Source organism: Echinops telfairi, unplaced genomic scaffold (assembly GCF_000313985.2).
Source record: "Echinops telfairi isolate 266 unplaced genomic scaffold, ASM31398v2 ScPeMD7_3533;HRSCAF=4204_0, whole genome shotgun sequence".
Taxonomy (NCBI): domain Eukaryota; kingdom Metazoa; phylum Chordata; class Mammalia; order Afrosoricida; family Tenrecidae; genus Echinops; species Echinops telfairi.
The window spans coordinates 39,909,888-39,931,199 of NW_022107431.1; the positions used below are offsets into that span (position 1 = coordinate 39,909,888).

General features: G+C 41.5%; 1 protein-coding gene across 1 annotated transcript in view; it reads right to left on the reverse strand.

Moving 5' to 3' along the window:
• AK9 (adenylate kinase 9) overlaps positions 1-21,312 on the reverse strand; it is a 160,358-nt gene that overhangs the window by 73,396 nt on the left and 65,650 nt on the right. Inside the window, exons 16-22 of the mRNA XM_045294606.1 lie at positions 15,643-15,799; positions 14,124-14,238; positions 11,193-11,269; positions 8,345-8,500; positions 4,834-4,923; positions 4,135-4,341; positions 3,452-3,573 (exon numbers count right to left, since the gene is read on the reverse strand). Coding sequence (XP_045150541.1) covers positions 3,452-3,573; positions 4,135-4,341; positions 4,834-4,923; positions 8,345-8,500; positions 11,193-11,269; positions 14,124-14,238; positions 15,643-15,799 — 924 coding nt within the window. The remainder of the gene's footprint in view (positions 1-3,451; positions 3,574-4,134; positions 4,342-4,833; positions 4,924-8,344; positions 8,501-11,192; positions 11,270-14,123; positions 14,239-15,642; positions 15,800-21,312) is intronic.

Here is a 21,312-nt window from a genome sequence, read left to right on the forward strand (position 1 = left end):
CAGGTATCAGGCATCAAAGAACAAAAAATCATATCAGTGGGTGCCCACCTTCCCGATATGATCACTGAAGACAAATGTGTACATAAGCAAATGTGGTGAAGAAAGCTGATGGTACCCGACTATCAAGAGATATAGCTCTGGGGTCTTCAAGGCTTGAAGATAAACAAGTGGTCATCTAGCTGAGAAGCTACAAAGCCCACATGAAGAAGCACACCAGCCTGTGCAACTATGAGGTTTTGAAGGGATCAGGTATCAGGCATCAAAGAATGAAAAATCATATAATTGTGAATGAGGGGGAGTGCAGATTGGGGACCCAAAACCCATATGTAGGTAAATGAACACCCCCTTACAGAAGGGTCGCGGGGAGGAGTTGAGCCAGTCAGGGTGCAGGGTAGCAATGATGAAACATACAACTTTCCTCTAATTCTTAAATGCTTCCTCCCCCTACTATCATGATCCCAATTCTACCTTACAAATCTGGCTAAACCAGAGGATGTACACTGGTACAGATAGGAACTGGAAACACAGGGAATCCAGAACAGATGATCCCTTCAGGACCAGTGGTGAGCATGGCAATACCGGGAGGGTGGAGGGAAGATAGGGTAGAAAGGGGAAACCGATTAGAAGGATCTACATATAACCTCCTCCTTGGGGGATGGACAACAGAAAAGTAGGTGAAGGGAGACATCGGACAGTGTAAGATATGAAAAAACAATAATAATTTATAAATTATCAAGGGTTCATGAGGGAGGGAGGAGCTGGGAGGGAGAGGGAAAAATGAGGAGCTGATACCATGGGTTCAAGTAGAAAGTAAATGTTTTGAGAATGATGAGGCAACAAATGTACAAATATGCTTGACACAATGGATGGATGTATGGATTATGATAAGAGTTGTATGAGCTCCCAATAACATGATTAAAAAAAAGAGTTGGGTTGCCAGACTTAACAAATAAAAATACAGAATGTCCAATTAAATTAGAAGTTTAGGTAAAAATACTTTTTCAGTATAAGCACATCCCATGCATGCACACCCTGGTTTTTATCTGGCAACCCTCATTTCTTTTCCCTTCTATGGGGTTTTAATGTTATGTATTATTCATTATTAAATCATCTATAATTTCAGTTTTTGGTTTCTTATTTAACTCACTAGCAGTTAGAAAGTTTCTGTAGGTAAATTCTGTACATGAATTTAAAATTTCAAGGACTTTCAAGGAGCCGAATTGCTCCACTGGGTTTCCAAGCTGGAAAGTGAAGTGCATTTGGCAAGTGTCATCACCCACACATTGGGCGTGTTCTGAGGAGGGGCCCGCCCTGGAGGAGGGCATCATGCTCCTAAAAGAAAGGGTGAGGGAAAAGACATCCAAACAAGAGGGGCCGACGCAGTGGCCACAAGTGGATTAAGGACGGCAGTGGTTGTAAGCAGGGTGCCGATCGGGGCAGTGCTTTATTCTGAAGCACACTTTCTTCACTTGGGTAGGAGCCAACGTGACAGGACCTAACAGCAACCACCGCCACCGTCCCTGGAGTAGACCGCCACTGCTTTCTCCCACGGAGCAGCCCCGGCTCCACACCGCCAATTTTTAGGCCAACAGTGGACTGCTTAAACCTCTGTGCCACCAGTCCATCGGAGCAATCTGAAAGTGCGATTCTCTGTCTGGATATCTGTACTGTTTTCTCTTTCTCCTCTAAGTTCAGGAGTCATACCCCATACATACAGGGCTAGGTGTGCACCTTTTCACCAGGCCTCCCTGGACGTGGTGTGCCTTTGACTCTGTAACGGACCCCCGGTGGGGTAGTGGTTATGTGCTGGGCTGCCATCCTCATGGTCAGCAATTCATAACCACCAGCAGGTTTGAGGGAGACAGACTGGGCTTCCTACTCTCATAAAATTACAGTCCTGGAAATCCACAGGGGTCACTATGAGTCAGCAAGGTTTTTTTCCCTTGTTTTTGTTTTGAATTTTAATCTGTAGGTCATGGCTGAGACCCGGGGAAATGAAGTCTTGCTTCGCTTCCACCTCTTCCTTTTCCTCTTCTATAACACCTGTCACTGGCTAGGTCTCTTGGATCGATGCTCTAAATATCTTTTCTCTCACCATTTCCATTTCTTTCTATACATGATTGCTCTCATACTTTTGAAATATGTCTTCCATCCAATCTTCTCATTTAAGACACTGATTGGGGCCTAGAGAATGGTGTTTCAGTTTCCTTGGAGGAAGTAAGGCAATGAGAAAAAGTCATTAATCACCAGTGAAGACCATCCCTAAAAACCCAAGTCTTAAATATGTAGGCAAGACTGAGAAGCAGGAAGTCAAGCAGAGCAGCGTGCAGAAGATCAGCAGACACGACAGAAAGACAACGGAGGACAGGAAACAAAATGCATCTGAATCTTAGTGCGAAAAAAGATCCCTTCTTTGAGCCACTCTTGACGAACGTCTTGAAAACTGATACTAGATTCACAAGGCATATCACCTGGTGGTGGACACGTGAGCACTAACAGGTAAGTGACAATACATCGTTATATGTTCTGACCATTACTGTCTTTCTAAAGATCAACATGAAAACAGCACTTCCTGCTTTGTTATTGATTGAAGCCTGAGCTGGATGAATATCACAATGAGAATGGTTATCATCAAAATTCTGATGCTAAGGGGATAAGAATGGGGTTTGAAAAAGGGTTGTTTCTGGTGAGATTACAACATCCTATTGTGCACGTAGCTTCTCGAAGACTCCCTTACAGCATTTTCTATAAGACAGTTAAATTATAAATATGGATTTCTCTAATAGCTACCTCCCCCCGCCCCACAGATGGATAAATAAAAAGCGAGAAAGGGGAAAAAAAAGATTTCCTCTTTCTCTGTTCACAGATGTAATATACTTTTTATAGCCTTGGGATTTTAGGGGTCAAGTGCAACTGGAGGGGGAGGTTGTGTGGAGCCATATTCAATTTCCTTGTTGGCCATGCTGATTTTGAGCCCACCTCTGAGCCTTGAGTAGCTCTGGTCAGGTGTGGTGAATTCCACATTGAGCTGCTAACCCTGGGCTCAGAGAAAGAGAAGGCTGTGTCCTCCTGTAAAGACAGGAAGTCTTGGAAACCCCAAAGGGGCAATTCTCTTCTGTGCTGTAGGGTCGAAATGAGTCATAACCAAGGATAGCGGTGAATTTGCTGGGTCTTTGCAGGGCAGTGATCTTTGGCCAGATCCTTCTCAGCTTTTCTGTATCATCCCAAATGTCATCCTTCAAAATGTCACCATTGCACCTCAAGTGACACCCTTCCTTGATCCTACTCCTTAGGGTTGTGTTCTTCCCAAGGGTCAGTGTATGAAGGTCTTGCCTGATGAAATTGCAGATATCTGTGTGTTTCCTTGGGCGCCCAAAGTGATCGCTACCACTCTGGTCTGCAATTGTTTGGGTGACTTCCCAAAGGAGAATGAAGAATAAAAGAATCTCACCTCTTCTTCCTCCTCCTCCTCTTCTTCAAAATCTTCATCGGCTTCTATTTCAGCCTGATAGTCTTCTGCTTCTTCATCATAATCATCCACGGTTAACTCCCAACCAATGTATTTAAAGGGTTCTATTACAAAAAGAGAGATTTGGGAAAATATGTTTATAATAGAAGAATGTTAATTTATTATTGTAATCAAAGGCAAGGGCTAAGACGACTAATTATAATTACTAATCTCTTAGGTGACATATGTATGTAAATCAAACTCAAACTCATTCCCATTGAGTTGCTTCCAACTTATGGTCTCACTATAGGACAGGGTAGAACTGTCCCTGTGGGTTTCTGAGACTGTAACTGTTGACTGACATAGAAAGCCTAATCTTTCTCCCATGGAGTGTCTGGTGGTTTTGAACTGCTGACCTTGAGATTAGCTGCCCAGTGTTTAACCACCAACAGGTCTTTACAAATTCTTTATGTGACTGCTGTCCAGTATAGCCAGTGCTAGTTGTACCTGGTGGCTCTTCTGATTGGATGGGGGCTGCTCCCACAATCATGAAATATCTTACATCTCATCCCTAGATACCCTGAATGTTTCATTTTGCAACCAATCAAGAAGGCCTTTAACATTCCATACGACTCTTAGTGATATTACCTGCTCTTGATCACAAAGATTATGATTAAAGTCCTTACTTTCCAGCATCTCAATCACTTGCTGAAGTAGTTCCTCTGGAGTTTTACCAGCAATCTCCATGCTTAAAGTCGGGATAGGAATTAATTCACCAAGTGTAGTTTCCAGCTGTTTCCAGATGCCGGCGAAATGTTTCAGACTCTCTTTAAATGGCTCCATTTCAGGAACATCAGGATAAGAGTCTTTGGGGTACTCAGGCAGCATCACCTCTGAGGAAATGGTAAAGGGTGTGGCGGCGGGGAAGAAGTGTTCAATACTATCTTTTTGGACATCTTGTAGAAAATGTTTATGCTCTATAGTATTTTAGTAGCATTTGAAGAAAGTAAACATAATATTCTAAGCCACAATATCTGTTCCACATATTTATATATCAATTGTGCTTTGTTCCTTGTGTTGACTCTAGATGAATTAGTAGCTATTAGCAAATCCAAATTATTGGAGAAATTGATGTGAATTTCATATGGCCCTTTTTTCTGTTAACAATGTGTATTAAAATAAGATTTGATAAAATAGAGCGTTATAATCTGCTTCGATACATTTTGAATGAAGTGAGCGAAAGAACTATCACACACGCCTGGCATAGAATTTAAAAAGAAATAAGTTGGAAGTTGGTACTATCCCTAAAATAAGGGGCAAGACGCTTTGTAAGAGAACACGAAAAGCACTTCCATGGACGAACAGCCTTTGTGTTCCCGTCTCACCTGTTTCAGATAACTTCTCAGTTTCCAGGCCTTCTTTGGACTCTTTTGGAATTTCAGTTTCAACGTAAGGAATCTCAGTGGGCTCAGCTGCTGAAAAGAGAAAAACCTATTAGTGTGTTGAGGGTTTCGATTGTTAAAACATGATTCCCTTGTAAAAGATTTGGCTCAAAGAAAATTTCAAAACAGACTTTAACTCATATATATTTACTGAAAATAAAGTTCTTTGAAGGTCAAGTTTGACATTAAAAATATGTAATGATACATATACTGTTTTCTTACATATATAAAAAAGCTATGAACCAGAGTGATAATGAACACACCAGGTGTGGAAGTTACATAATTTCATGTCAACTTGGTAAAAGAATGAAGGGGTGGAGTCTAGCCTGTCAATCAAGTCACAACCTGATGATCCCTTCAAGTGGGTGTGGCCTTCCCATGAGGGTTGGGAACTCTCTCTCTCTTGATTCTGCCATCAGAAGAGGCAAGCCTCTCTCTCTGCTTTGCCTTCCAGTTGACAAGTCACATGGAGCCATGCTGAGGGCAGCCAGAGCCCTAGAGATGCTTCCACCACCACTGGATCCACAAGACTTTCCACCCATGAGCCTGTGATCTTCCTGCATTTGGCATCATTGCATGTACCGTGTAAGTCTGAAAAGTAATTTAAGGACTAGTATCGGATATATAGGCTAACATTGGACTTATGGTATTAATCTGGCTGGGATGGGATGTTTTTTAAATATACACTTGCTCTTTGATATAAAGTTCTGTCTTACACACATATGAGTGTGTAGTCAACCTGAGCTAACACACCATACAGTCATTCTTTATGGGTGGGAACTGCCTTCTGAGTTGGCTAACGCTACAGTGGGGTTATCTTTCTACACCCAGAATTTATACTATATAAAGGAGTGTTGGTGGTATAGGGGGTTATACATTGGCTGTTAGCTTCAAGGTCAACAGTTCAAACTCAATCAGCCGCTCCTCTGGAGAAAGATGAGTTTATCTGCTCTGGTAAAGATTTATAAACTGGGAAACTTGAAGGGGGCAGTTCCACTCATGGGGTTGCTATGAACTGGAATCAACTCAATGGCCGTGGGTGGTGGGTTTAATACTCAATAGAGCAGGAAGCAGACAGGAAGATGCCTAGGGTTGGCCTTGTAGAGGCATGATTAGGTTTAAGATGCTTGGTTACTTAAGCTGTTCAATTAGAAATAATGGCAAAGGCATGAGCATCAAGAATGTACAAAGAATTAATCCGAGAATGCAGTAGTTGGGAATGAAGAAGACAGAGCCTAGAAAAGCCATACATGATGAATACTTGTAAGCACCAAGTCTAACTAGGCTGATGTGTGTTAACTTGACCCTCAGGTCTTGAGAGTGCCTAGTAAGGAGTTTAAGGAGACCTGGTGTCATGGCGGGATACCTTCTGAGATGCTAACCTCAAGGTAGGTGGTTTGAACCCACCAGTCACTCTGAGGGAGGAAGATGTGGCCCTCTGTTCCCACAAAAATTTGACATCTCAGAAACCCAAAGGGGGCATTCTACTCTGTCCTATAGGGTCACCATGAGTTGGAATCCACTTGATGGCAGAGAGGGAGAAAGATGAGGGGAGAAAAGCTGAATTTGTTGCGTCTGTGTAGAGATTTCTTAAGGATATTCTACTTATTCTTCCTCTTGATAAATTTAAGAGTTGGATATTGTCTGCTCCTGTGGTAGTCACATAATCTGGTGTTAACTTGAGACTATTAAGAGTGAAGGGGTGAAGTTTAACCTGTCAATCAGGTTGCAGCTTGGTGGCCTCATTTGGAGGTACAATGGGGATAAATAGCTCACTGGAGGCAAGATACACTCACTCCCTGCAAGACATTCCTGTTGACAAACCACATGGAGCTATACTGATGGAGTCAGAGCCCTGGAGCTGGAGGAACCACATGGGGACCCACACCAGTGCCGAGATACTTCCACTAGATCCACAAGACTTTCTACCCATTGCCCTGTGATCTTCCTGCATTCAGCATTATTGCATGGCTGCTTGAGCTTAAAGAGGAATTTACGGACTAGTATTGACATATGGGGTAATATTACACTTACGGATGGACTTGATCTGGACTGGGCTGGGATGTTTTCTTAGTGTACAATTGCTCTTTGATATAAATTTCTCTCTATTTATTTTTTAAATTTTACAATTCTTTTTTTAATCATTTTATTGGGGGCTTGTACAACTCTTTTCACAATCCATCCATCCATCCATTGTGTCAAGCACATTTGTCCATTTGTTGCCATCATCATTCTCAAAACACCTTCTTTCTCTTGAGCCCTGGGTGTCAGCTCCTCATTTTTTCCCTCCCCTCCCAACCCCTCCCTCATGAACCCTTGATAATTTATAAATTATTATTATTTTGTCATGTCTTACCCTTTCCGATGTCTCCCTTCACCCAAAAAGGTTCTCTTTTATACACATATAAGTCTCCCTTGATTTGTTTCTCCCGCCAACCCTGACTAAGACAGCTCCATTGTAGCATCAGTCAGCAACAACGATGAGAGCAGCAGTCAAAGGGACTGCTGCAGTTCCAAAGGATTAAAGCGTTTGCTTCTGAAACGAGTTTCTTATATAAAGCAGAAATACATTTTGCAAGAGATGTGCTTGGTGTCTTCATACAAGAAGACAACAGAGCTTACACAACAGAGCAGTCAGACATAAGGAGACACCACTTAAAGATGAGGCAGAAATTCAAGAAAGCTAGCTGAAATTAAAAAAACAAAATCATGCAAGGAAGTAAAAAGTGCATGAGCAGACTTGAAATACGTGGTAAGAGGGGAAATAAGGCGCAGAGACAGTAAATTAGGGAGGCGGGGGACATCACTTCAAAGAACACCGAATCATAGTCATAAAGAACACAGACTAAAAGGTCAGCGAGGTGAGCACTGCCAGGGACGAGGGGACTTGGTTGAGAAAGAAGCGCTATCTCACCTAAAGAAGAGTATGCAATTCTGAGAAAAGAACCCAAAACAATAAATGAGGAGATAACTGAGAAAACGATTTTAACCTGGTGGAAGAACTTGTCATGAAGGCAAAAAGACTTGATTGAATTCCAGGAAAACGCATTCACATACTAACATCTCTAAAAATAACAGAACACACACACACACACACACACACACACACACACACAACTTTCCCATCACACTCACACCATGTGGTCGGCATTCAGCGGGTACCGCTCTTCCGATCTCAGGGTCAAACTTTTTAGTTCCAATACATGGCATAAACATGTTATCACAAATAACAGAACACACACACACACACACACACACACACACACACACAACTTTCCCATCACACTCACACCATGTGGTCGGGATTAAGCGGGTACTCTCTCAGGGCCCATCCCTTCATTGCTGGCCTGCCTCTACTTCCTCAAAATACAAGACACGCGCATGCACGCATACACATGGACACACTAATGGACACGAGGAGAGGCAAGGACGTGACCCTCCATCAAAGGCTAACCTGGATCAGATTCTGTTTCTGGGAGCTCAGACAGCTCGGACTCTTCAGTTAGCAACGACTGCCTGGCGTCTTCGGACACCTCAGGGGCCTCGGACCCCTCAGGAACTTCAGACTCCTCAGTGTCAATCTCTTCTTCAGCCTCTTGGTCAGCTTCTTCTAGGGGGGACAAAGAGAGAGAAGAAACATGTCATTATTCAGTTAGGTCAATAGGTTTTCCTGGGTGCCAACTACTGTGTTAATTGTTGAGGCCCCAAAAGACTAAGGAATAATCTTGGCTTGCCTAGAATATTTGGTTTTACAAGATATATATATATATATGTATATATATAATATATAAATTATATATTATATATGATATTAAAATGTAGCAGTAAAGATGCTGGTAATCTGCTCAGAGTTCATTCCAGAGAGGAAATGTTTATGGTAACTCTAAATACGATAACAGTAAAAAAAACTCAGAAATAGCCCAAATTCAATAGGGTATGGCTACTGTCTAGCATGGTAGCCACTAGCCATATGTTTCAGGGACCCCAGATACCCGAGTGTTTGAATATTTGAAGTATGGCTAGTACAAATCAAGCTTTAAGGATATAATACACAGTGAATTTTGAGGATTTAATATGAAAAGTATTACGAAAAATACCTCAGCAGTGATTTTTGTACGGATTACATGTTGTTATTGGGAGGTGCCATACAGTGGGTTCTGACACACAGGCACCTTATGCACAATAGAAGGAAACAGCGCCTGGTCCTGCAGTATACCCTCACGATTGTCCCCATGCCTGACCCCATTGTTGCAGCCCCTGTGTAGATCCCTCTCTTGAGGGCCTTCTCCTCGTTCATCGCTCCTCCACTTCACCAAACATGATGTCCTTCTCCAGGGACGGTCTCTCCTGACAACAGGTCCAAAGTATGTAGGACTCAGTCTTACCATCCTTGTCTTGAAGGAGCGCTCTGGCCGTACTTCTTCCAAGGCAGATAGGTTTGTCCTTTTAGCAGTCCATGGAACTTTCCATCTTTTCTCCCAGGACTACCATTCAAATGCATCAATTCTTCTTTGATCTTCTTTAGTTAATGTCTGACTTTCACATACATCTGAGGCAATTGAAAATACCAGGGCTTGGGGCAGACATACCTTAGTCCTCATAGGCACATCCTTGCTTTTCAACACTCCAATGATGTCTGATGCAGCTGATTTACCTAATGCAACTTGTCTTTTGATCTCTTTACTGCTCTTTCATGAGCGTTGATTATGGATCCAAGCAAGGCAAAATCCTTGACAGCATCAACAGTTTCTCCATTTATCATGATGTTACCTATTGGCCTAGTTGTGAAGACTTTGGTTTTCCTTACACTGAGTTGTAATCCATACTGAAGGCTGAAATCCTTGATCTTCACTAGCAAGTACTTCATGTCCTCACTTTCAGCAAGCAAGGTTGGGTCATCTGCACACCACAAGTTGTTAATAAGCCTTTCTCCAAGCCTGATTCCTCTAGGTCGGCGTCTCTGTTTATTTGCTCAGCACACAGATTGAATAAATATAGTGAGATGATATAGCCCTAAGGCACATCCTTCCTGATTGTAAACCATGCAGTATTCCCTTGTTCTGTTCAGACACTGTCTCTTGATCCATGTACAAGTTCCGCAGGAGCACGATAAAGTGTTCTGGAGGTCCCATTCTACTCAAGGTTTTCCATAGCTTGTTATGATCCACCAGTGGAATGTCTTGGCATAATCAAGAAAACACAGGCAAATATCATTTTGGTATTTTCTACTTTCATCTAAAACCCATCTGACATCAACAATGATACCCCTTGTTCTGTGTTCTCTTCTGAATCTGGCCTGAACTTCTGGCAGCCCCTTGTCAATGTATTGCTGCAACCATTGTGGGATGATCTTCAGCAAAATTTTACTGGCATGTAATATCAGTAATATTGTTTGATAATTTGAGCATTCTGTTGGGTCACCTTTCTTTAGAATGAGTACAAATATGCATCTCTCCCAGTCAGTTGGCCAAGTAGCTGTCTTCCAAATTTCCTGGCATAGATGAGTAAGTGCTTCCAGTGCTTCATCAGCTGTAATCAGAGCTGATGGAGCACTGATTACACGTTGAGATAATATTTTTGGATACAGTGGGATAAATACAATATATCCTATTATAAGTAATTTCACAATTTAATTTTACTTTTTAAAAAATGTAGCTAGTCAAGAATTTCTAGTTGGATACATGGCTTGCATTTTGATTTCTTACAGTTAATTAAAAGTAATAGGGAATATTACATATTAATCAAAGCATGGCATTTATATTTTAAAAGCCTAAGTCCCGATTTATACAACCAAACTAAGAAATATAGGCATAGAGTCTTTTAGGAAGAAGATGGAGTGAATTATGGACAGAAAACTCCCCTCCTTAACTCCCCTTAATAGGCTTACAAAATTGGCTGAAAATAAAGTCTTTTTGTGCAAAGAATGGAGGAAACTTGGGGGCCTAGTGGTTATGAGTTGGGCTGTCAATTGCAAGGGCAGGAGCCCCATGGGAGAAAGACAGGGCTTTCTACTTCTGTAAGGAGTGATGGTTTTGGAAACCCACAAGGGCTGTTCTACCCTGTCCTATAGGGGCACTATGAGTTGCCATCTACTCCACACAGTGAGTGAGTGGGTGGGTGGGTGGTCATAGTGAAACACTGAAGAGAAGGGAAGCGCGTACTCTAGTTCTTTCCGGACTACAGACTGAAACCCGACTGTCAAGGCAAACAGAGATTCTGCCTACCATCCACTCACAATGCTGCCGTTGCTAACCATGCACACTTAAACAATGCCATTATCAGTCAGAGCTTCCTCTGCTTGCCTTTTGCTGTTGCCTTCATAGCTTCCAGCATCCTTTGGTTTTCTTCTTCAATTTTCAAAGCTTCTTCTGCAGCTTTTCTGAAATTAAAAGGCCCTCAATCTCATTATCTTAGCCAATTCAGACATCTCATGATAATATAGGGTAAAGGGCTTTTCGTGGTAAAAATGCAGAATAAACGGTTTAGAATACTTGAGATATTTTTTACTTTCCAATCTCAGTCTATCAAAGTAAGTTTAAAACATTTACTTAACCTTCAGTTTCTTTGTTTTTTTAAGTGGGAAAAAACGATAATGGTTTAGGTTGAAAAACCTTAGGGATTCGCTAAAAGTACTAAAGGATTGTTGAATCCCAAATTGAAAAGGCAAATGAGAGGAGCTGGAGCATTTTTCTTCCTGCTTCAATGTGTAAAGAAGGACATTAAGATGTATATGTGCATGCTATGGTTTTGAGTTTGCATTTAACACTGATATAAATGAGGAGAAAACGGCAGGAAGAAAACAAATTGAAGTGCATATAGTAATTCTCTGGGTGGGGGCATTATGGGAGCGTTCACTTTCTTTAGCTTTGGGGTTAGTGGGCTCGTTTTTCAATTGTCCACCATTGAATAAACAGAACATTGAACGTTTTATCATTGTAGATGATAAATAACCCTCATTATTTTCTTTTAACTCGGTGAGGGTGGAATTTAGAGACCAGGAGTAAAGATATTGAAATATCTGGGAAGAATCTTCTCCTGGGTGTTGCAGTGCTACGCTTGCCTTCGTAGTGGTGATGGTAACTCTAGGACAGTTAGCAAACTGATGGACAGAAGTCAGACTATTAGACTTCACAGTGTCTATTGCCTTTGACTTAGAAATTCTATGTCTAGGAGCCTTGTCCTTAGAAACTACTGAACAAGGGGAAAAAAATCTAAGAATGTTGATTTCATCTTTTTCTTTCCCTTTTTCAATTTTAAATAATCATTTTATTAGGGGCTCTTACAACTCATCACAATCCGTACATACGTCATTTGTGTCCAGCACATTAGTACATATGTCGACTTCATCATTCTCATTTTTAATGATGAACACGGTACCCACTATCCACTGCCAGGAGTTTAGTTCAGGAAGGTAGAGCCTAGTCATATCCAGCACACAGTGGGTCTGCAGCTTCCCTCAGCTCCTTCCTAGAGGCCCCCTTTCCTCTGTGTTCATTTCCTTGCCCTTTGAAAAATCAGTTGCACTTGTGTTTTCATCAAAACCCTCTACAAGCCTCTTCTCTCCACAGGTCTGTATCTTGTAAAGAAGGCTTGCTCTATGACTGGCTTCTCAGCCCATGAGCCATGGCCACGTTGTGGAGTAATTCAAGTTCTCTTTTTTTCCTGGCTCGGGCCTCTGCGAAGACTGAGCATTGTTCTTGGACCCGTCCTGCCCCATTTTGATCACGTGCACAACACTAGTCAGTCTATCTCCTTTTTGTGAGACTTTCCTAATCCCAAACCCAGACAGAGTACATTGCTGTGAACAATGGAAGGCCTGACAAGGAAGAGAAAGAATTCTGCTGCCAGATTAAGACCCTCTCACAAACCACCTGCACCGCCCATCTGTCAGTTTGTCACCCTGTGGTGACTTGCAGATGGCTGTGGTGCTGGAACGCTACACTGCCAGTATTTCAAGTGCGAGCCGAGTCACCCAGAGCTGACAGGTATCAGCTGAGCTTCCCGAGGAAGGCAGACTTGGAGGGCCAGTGAGTTACGTCTGAAAACCAATGAAAATGCTATGGATTCAAACAGAATATTGCCCAGGAAGTGCTGAGAGATGAACCCCTACGTAGGGAAAATCAAAACCAAACTCCATGCCGCTGGGTCATATTGACCCCACAGGGCGGGGCAGAAGTGCCCCTGTGAGTTTCTGAGACTGTCACGCTACAGGAGTGGAAAGTCCCGTCTTTCTCCTGCAGAGCGGGTGGGAGTTTGGAGGAAGCTACTCAAAATACACAGTGAACACCCGAGGGGTCTTCAGCTCCAAGGAGCTGAACATCAACGGTTACATTTGTAACACAACTTTTACATGTCTGAAAGTCAGATTTTCTGTAGTGTTTGTTTGTTCAATATTAGGGTTTTATCTCAGAGGTGTTCTGTCATTGAAAATGACACTCTCGAATTTGTGTTATGCTTTCCTGATTTTCGGTATATGAAACCCAGGATGGATGAACCTAGGGACAGCAAGTAGAAGAAGGGTTTTGGGGGCGGGGGGAGGCAGTGGTGGTGGTAGTGGTGGGGGCAGTAAAGGGGAGATGATGTCAAGGAGTCCAGGAAGGAAAAGAATGTTTGGAAACTGATGGTGGTAGCAATTGTACAGTACTGCTTGATGTGATGGGACTATGGAATGATATGATATATGTGTTAGCTCCAAAGTAAAATAAAATAAAAATAAATGTAATAATTATTTTGTAATTAGTGTCTAAATTATATGTTTCAGTTGATATATCAAACTATAATTTTATTAACTAATGTAAGCAAATTAGAAAACATATATGCTTGTATTACACTCCTAAAGGAATGATTTAGGTAAATAATGAGTACACATACACATTAAACATCCTCTAACATACACCGTCGTTGTTTCTGGCCTCATAATTTCTGGAAGTTTAACATCTCTTAAAAAACAAAACAAACAAACAATAACAACAACAAAACCCAAACTTGCTGCCATTGGGTCAGTTCTGTTTGGTGGGGACCCTAAAGGACAGAGTGGAACTGCCCCTGTGGGTTTTCAAGACTGGAATTCTTTCTAGGAATAGAAAGCCTCATCTTTCTCCCATGGAGCAGCTGGTGGTTTCAAACTGCTGACCTCATGGTTAATCGGTCAACACATAACCTGTGACACCATCAGGACTAATTTTAGCATCTGTCAAAGATATGATAATGTTTTTAGGTCAGGCAGATCTTACCTGACTGCTTCTTCCTCTCTCTTCTTCTTTTGCAATTCTTCTCGTAATCTTTCTAAAATCTTAGCATCAACTTCAGGTTTATTCTCTAAATATAATCTTGAAAGTAAGTATTTTCCTGAAACACAGATAAAGAGCTGCTTTAGATATTTTTGAAGCTAGATAAAAGAGAGTGAAATACATTTTGGAAGTCAATGATGAAAAATCGCTTTGATATATAGTAAACATATTTTCTTTACACATTTGTCTAAGTAGAGCTCTGGGTCTTTAAACTATTAAAAGTATATTCATATATACTTTGAAAAGTAGATGTTGGCCTCTCACTGCCATTGAGTCCAATGTGACTCATAGTGACCCAACAGGGCAGGTAGAACTGCCCCTGTGGGTTTCTGAGACTGTAACTCTCTACAGGAGAAGAAAGACTCAAACTCTCTCCCAAGGAGTGCCTGGTGGCTTCAAACTGCTGACCTTGAGCTTAGCTTAGAGAACCAGATTGGCCTAGTGATGGCCAAGTCATTTAAAGAGGAAGTTTATGACATTCCTTCCCTCTCCTGGAAATGAGATTCAAAGCTATTTCCTTAAGTCACAAAGTAATAGAATAATTTAAATTGAGTTCTGTCATCTTTATGTACTTAATGTTTCCTGCTTGAAGGGAAGAACGACTGTATTTTTACATGAATAACTCTCAGGTTAAACTTTTCATTTTTATTTAAATATTTATTTTTAGGTTATACTTTTGTGTGTGTCAGCTTTGTAGCCCCGTGTTCTAGTTTCGTATGCTTCCAATGTGTATTATATGTATGTGCATATTATTTCCGAGCCACGTGCAAAAAATACGGTACGTGCAAAAATACGGTACGTGCAAAAAATACAGTTACGTGCAAAAAATACGGTACCCATAAACATAGTCTTTCCCTAATAGCCTTATATACCCTACTCCTCACTGAGCAACATTTCAGATCTATGACAGCAGTTCAGCTCCACGGCCTGGCTGCTTTGTGCATTCAAGATGTCTATCTAGCAGTAGAGAAGCTGAGGTGCTGGGTGAGTGTCTTGCTGGCTGTGATGGGTAAGGTCACGTGTCACCTTGGCTGGGCCATGGTTCTCAGTGGTTTGACAGTTATGTGACAGCGTTTGGCAGTTGCTAAGAATGCAGCAATCACCCTCTCTTTTGTGATCTTCTGTTTTTGCACGTCACTAATAACCAAATAAGGACCTGTCTTTGGAACACAGCCATGGCGAGCAGGAATGAGTGGGTGGAGATGGCTCTTTAGAAGGTAGAGCTGCTGGCCAGGAGGAAGTGCTAAATTCTCAGCCTCAAAGAAAAGTTACATTGCAAAAGCCTTTCTGAACTTCCAGTGGTCCTAGATGTACCTCTTGCCACTTTGTCAGTGAACAGGTCTCATTCTGCAAGGGCTGGAATTGCTGGGTGCTTGTACCGTTCTTCGTTTTCATCAAACATGTTACCAGCGACAGATACCAGTATTTCATTTCAAGATGTAAAGGACAAATATTTACCAACCATTGTTTACTGTATCTGATAAACAGATGATTAAATCCGGTAAAATTCCTTTATCTGCTAAGCTTGTCCATAGCTTTTTGGTCACAGGGCAGTTCTCCACGATCCATCCTCCACGTCTGGGAGCACCAGGATACCTATTCTTGTTTTCTTCTGATATCTGTGAGGAATTTACAAGCGAATATTATGACCATCGTTTGGCAAATCAAGAACGAGGGAGGAGGCTGCCTTTGTGTGTGGTTCTGAGTTACTCTCAGAGGAACAAAGAACCACTTAGTTTTAAAAGATAACCTTAATATTAAAGTGACAAAGTTTTGAATTAAAAAATGGAAATCAAATGCTTTTATTAATAAATAAAAGAATACCTTTTTGTTGTAATTATTCAGTATCACCTAATGGCCGCTTAAGGTAGTAGTGGCAGAGAGATGGGGAAAAAAGCTGAAGTTGTAGGAAAATATGAAAAAAAGTGGAAGAGAGAGAAAAGAGATGCTGAGGAGTAAATGTTAGACCAAAAAAAGTACACTATGAAAGATGGAAGCTGTGAAATTAGGAAAAAAACCAGAAAGCTATAAAGCAGAAATTTAAATAATTAATAAAAATGAGATAGAATTTTTAGCAATTTCATACTCTCATTGAACTTAAAAAGATTAATTACTGCCATAGTATTTTGTCAAAGAAATGGGCCTAAATTTGGTTAAGCATCTTCTTACTGTTAAACATTTATATAATTTCTAATTTGATCATTAATCATATTGTGAAGAATATCATTTTTTCTTAAATACTTTTATTAAGATATCATACATCTCTTAGCACAATCCACAGATTCATCCATTGTGTCAGGCACATTAGCACATATGCTACCATCATCATTTTCAAAGCATTTTCTTTCTACTTGAGCCCTTGCTATCAACTCCTCATTTCCCGTCAGCCCTTCCTCATGAACCCTTGATAAATTATAGATCGTTATTTTCATATCTTACATCGTCCTCTGTCACCCTTCACCCACTTTTCATTCCCTCCCCGGGAGGGGGTTATATGTTGATTCTTGTGATCGATTCCCTCTTTCTCCCCCCACCTTTCCCTAATCCTCATGGTATTAAATATATTTATATATAATGAGAGAGGAATAGATCTATGGACTTATATCTATATGTTAAGAATTAAGGCTGCAGATGGACATTGGGCCTCAACTCAAGCACTCCCTCAACACAAGAATACTTTGTTCTAATAATCGGCATTTTGTGATGCTCACCTTCCCTACATGATCGCTGAAGACAAAAGGGGTGTGTAAGCAAATATGGTGAAGAAAGCTGATGGTGCCTGACTATCAAAAGATATAGTGTCTGGGGTCTTAAAGGCTTAAAGATAAAACAAGCAGCCATCTAGCTCAGAAGCAACAAAGCCCACATGGAAGACACACACCAGCCTGTGTGATCATGAGGTGAGGATGGGATCAGGTATCAGTAATCGAAGACCTAGAACAAAATCATACCCATTGTGAATGGGGGTGGGATGGGGCATGGAGTGAAGACTCTGAGCCCATCTGTAGACAACTGGACATCCCCTCACAGAAGGGTCACAAGGAAGAGATGAGCCCATCAGGGTGCAGTATAGCACCAATGAAACATACAACTTTCCTCTAGTTCTTTAATGCGTCCTTCCCCCACTATCATGACCTCAGTTCTACCTTACAAATCGTGATGAATATCTTTATGCATAAATCTTTGTCCAGCTATCATGTATTCCTACTTAGGTTAGATTCCTACATGATATATTATTGGGTCAGAAGACATACAGGAAGGAACTTTTAAAGGCTTTTCAGACATCCCCATATTCCTTTCAAACATATCTGCATCAGTATTCAGGTCTCCTAACGGAACTAACTGGATGGCATTGGGTTGGGTGTTTGGTTTTGGTAATAGCCCTGGTTGGACTGGTGGGCAAAGAAACAGTGGGCATGTTGCTCCCAGGGAGCAAGCAATATGACCAGTCTGCTTCTGTGATGACTTACAACCCCGGGAGCCCTATGGGAGAGCGCTGCGCTGTGCTAGAGGGTGGCTGTGAGTCAGAATTGACCCCGTGGTGACGAATCTGGTATTTTGGTTGAGCCGTGTTTGTGACTAAATCATTACATCCTCATTCATATTGATCGTTGTAAGGTTTTTCTGTGTTTTTTTTCCCCCGTTCAGATTTTGACAGCTAAGGCATCATTTTTATTTTCATATCTTTTGAAAACTTGAACATTAAACATTTTCATTAGGATTTGTATTTCTCCTTGGATGAACTGTGTGCAGCCTTTCTTGCACTAGAATATTTCATATCTGTTTGGGACTAGAATATTTGATATCTTTTGCACTATAATATTTCATATCTGTTTGGGAGAACGTTACATTATGAAATAAATAGCAATATTTATCACCAATACTTTTCCCAGCTTGATTTTGGCCTTAAACTTTTGATTTCTGTGATTTTCATAAAGGAGGTGTTTGTTATTAATGATCGCTCAACTGATATATATCTAATCATTTTATTGGGGCCTCTTACAACATTGCATACATCAACTGTATCAAGCAAATTTGTACATATGTTGCTGTCATTATTTTCTAAACATTTACTTTCGATTTGAGTCCTTGGTATCAGCTCCTCCTTTTTCCCTCCCTCCTCACTTCCTACCCTCGTGACCCCTTGATAAATTGTAAATTATTATTCTTTTCACATTTTACACTGTGTTAGTCCTGGTTGACTAGAGAAACAAATCCAGAGACACTCATGTGTATAAGAAAGAGCTTTATATAAAGAGTAATTATATATTAAGAAAACATCGTATCCCAGTCCAGATCAAATCCCTAAGTCCAATATTAGCCCGTATGTCCATTGCCAGTCTGCACATTCCTCTTCGGATTCATGCAGCACATGCAATGATGCCAAACGCAGTAAGAGCACAGATCAGTGGGGGGAAGTCTTGTGGATCCAGGGGTGGTGGAAGCATCTCAGCTGGTGTGAGTCTCCATGTGGCTCCTACAACTCCAGGGCTCTGGCTCCATCAGTGTAGCTCCATGTGGCTTGTCAACAGGAATGTCTTGCAGGGAGTGAGTGTGGGTCTGGCCTCCACTGAACTATTTGTCTCTGTAGGGCCTCCAAATGAAGTCATCAAGCGGAGACCTGATTGACAGGTTAAACTCCTCCCCTTCACACTTAATAGTCTCAGATCGACACCAGATTATGTAATACCATATATACCAACTGCTATCTCCCTTTACCCACGTTTCTGTTTTCATCCCCCTGGAGTGCGGTGTTATGCGTCGATCATTGTGATCGGTTCCCCATTCCTCCCCACCTTCCCCTTACCCTCCTGGTGTCACCACTTCCATTGCTGTTCCTGAGGGGTTTACTTGTCCTGGATTCCTTGTGTCATGAGTTCTTATCTATACCAGCATACATGCTCCAGTCTAGCCAGAACTGAAAGCCAGGACTGGGGTCATGATACTGGGGGGTGAGGAAGCCTCCAAGAACCAGAAGAATATTGTGTGTTTCATCAGTGCTATATGGCGCCCTGATCAACTGATGTTTTAAAAAAGGAGTCTTCCCCTGCAGTTGTGCCTCGGCTCCTGGACCATTCCAAGCTCATTTCAATGACATACACTTTCTTCTGGTTAAAAAAAAAATTTTTTTTTTAATTCTCCTTCCTTTTACTAAAAAAATAATAATTTAAGGTAGTTTATATGGAAACTCTTTTGATTTAAGGTGGGATTCAAGATAGTTTCTCTCTCCCACAATAGTTAATTTTATCAACATGATTAAATGACTTTTCCTTTACTTTTAATCATATGTACACTGAGCTATGTTTCTGTTCCTCGTTTGTGTTCTGTTGTTTCTTGCCTGATCGTAAGAGCAGAGCAGAGCAAGTCCTTGCTATTGTCATTCTGTGCCCAACTACCCCTCGCTGCCTCAGCTGCTCCTTCTCCACACAGACTGTAGAGTCAGTGTTGGAAAATGAGATTGCGATTTTTACTAGAATAACATCAAATCTATAAGTTAGTTTGATAAAGACATCTTAATACTTTAACTTTATTTATAAAAAATATACATGCTTGCTGATATGTGCTTATGTTCACATTTAAGGTTTAACAACGTTATGCCTAGGGACTCATTGTCTCTGTTTTAAGTTGACTATTAGTTTGTTCTTAGTTATTTTACATTTCTGTTCCCATGTGTGTGTGTTTTTCCATCCCCTTGGTGACTTTATTTGTGATCATGAGCATTCGCTCTCATTGCATTTCAGATTCTTTTCTTGGGTTTTTTAGATAATCAGTATCATGTGCAAGAATGGCTTCATTTCTTCTCTGTTCTATTAGCTATTCCTCTTATCTATCTTCCCAGTCACTTACAAATGAGTGTGCTATGAAGATCGCTGTTTGTTTAATTCTGACTTTAACATCATAGAGTCTGAAGCCCCACGCTAGAGCTTTCTCGTGCTATAAAGATAGCCTGTTACATCCAGGTTAGAGAATAATTTATTCAGGTGTGCATTTGTATTTGCATTTTTCCTCACCCTCTCTCTGTAGCAGTAGCCAGGTCTTCTGAGCTCCTTCTTTTGGGGGGGAAGTGTGTGTGGGCAAAAGGAGCCCTAGTAGTGTAGAGGCTACATGTTGGGTTGCTAACTGCAATGTCAGAAGTTCAAAACTATCAGCTACTCCGAGGGAGGAAAAGGAGGCTTTCTACTCCTGTAAAGAGCTACGGGTTCAGAAACCCATGGGAGCAGTTCTACTCTGTCCTGTGGGGTTACTAAGAGTCAAAATCGACACGATGGGAGTGATTTGGGGTTGTTGGTTTGGTGCATAGGCAAACTTAATAGAGAAGGTACCGCTCCAGCTTGTTATCCTGCAGCAGGTGATAAGAGATCACATATTGACGAACAAGGGGGCACCAAGAAATGAAACCTTATGAGCACACCTGATTGCTTCAGTAAAACAGGTGGCTCCCAGGAGATGTGCTGCTGCTACTGCTGAAGGAGCACAAACTTCTCACGGGCAGGACAAGTCACAAGCGGAGGGAAAGGAGCCCTGGCGGTGTAGTGGTTCCATGCTGGGCTATGATCTGCAGGGTTGCTGGTGGAAGCCACCAGCATCCCCTCAGAAGACAGACTAGGAAACAGACTCCCTCTGAGTCCGCATTGCCTGGATGGAAATGTGAGTGAGTGAGGAAGGCAAGGTTGGGTTGGGTACCTGAGGATGCAGGTTTATGGAATGTGAGCAACAATCGGGTTTAGGAATACAAATTTAAGCTGAATTCTTCAGTTGGGATAATTGTGGAACAGCCTAAGGAATGGCAGGTGTGTGAGGACTAGCTGGAGTGCTGGTGAGACTGTGAGTCGAGAGACGGTGCCTGGAACAGAAAGAGGTGGAAAGGAGAGCTCCTGGGAAGCCTGTAGGCTCCTTCCTATTCAGTGATGGCCAGGGGCCTCTCACACTGGACGAGCAGACTGGGAAGTGGCACTTTTCTCAAAAAGATTCTCAAGGGAAAGTTATATTTTTCCTCCCAGTAACTTTATTGTGAGGTTATTCAAACATCATATACTTCCATAGTTAAGCTGTATTTAAAAAGAGTTGTATACATGAGACTACAAAGAGTTCTAGTGTAACAACAAGTGATCCAAATCGGTGGGGAGGGGGG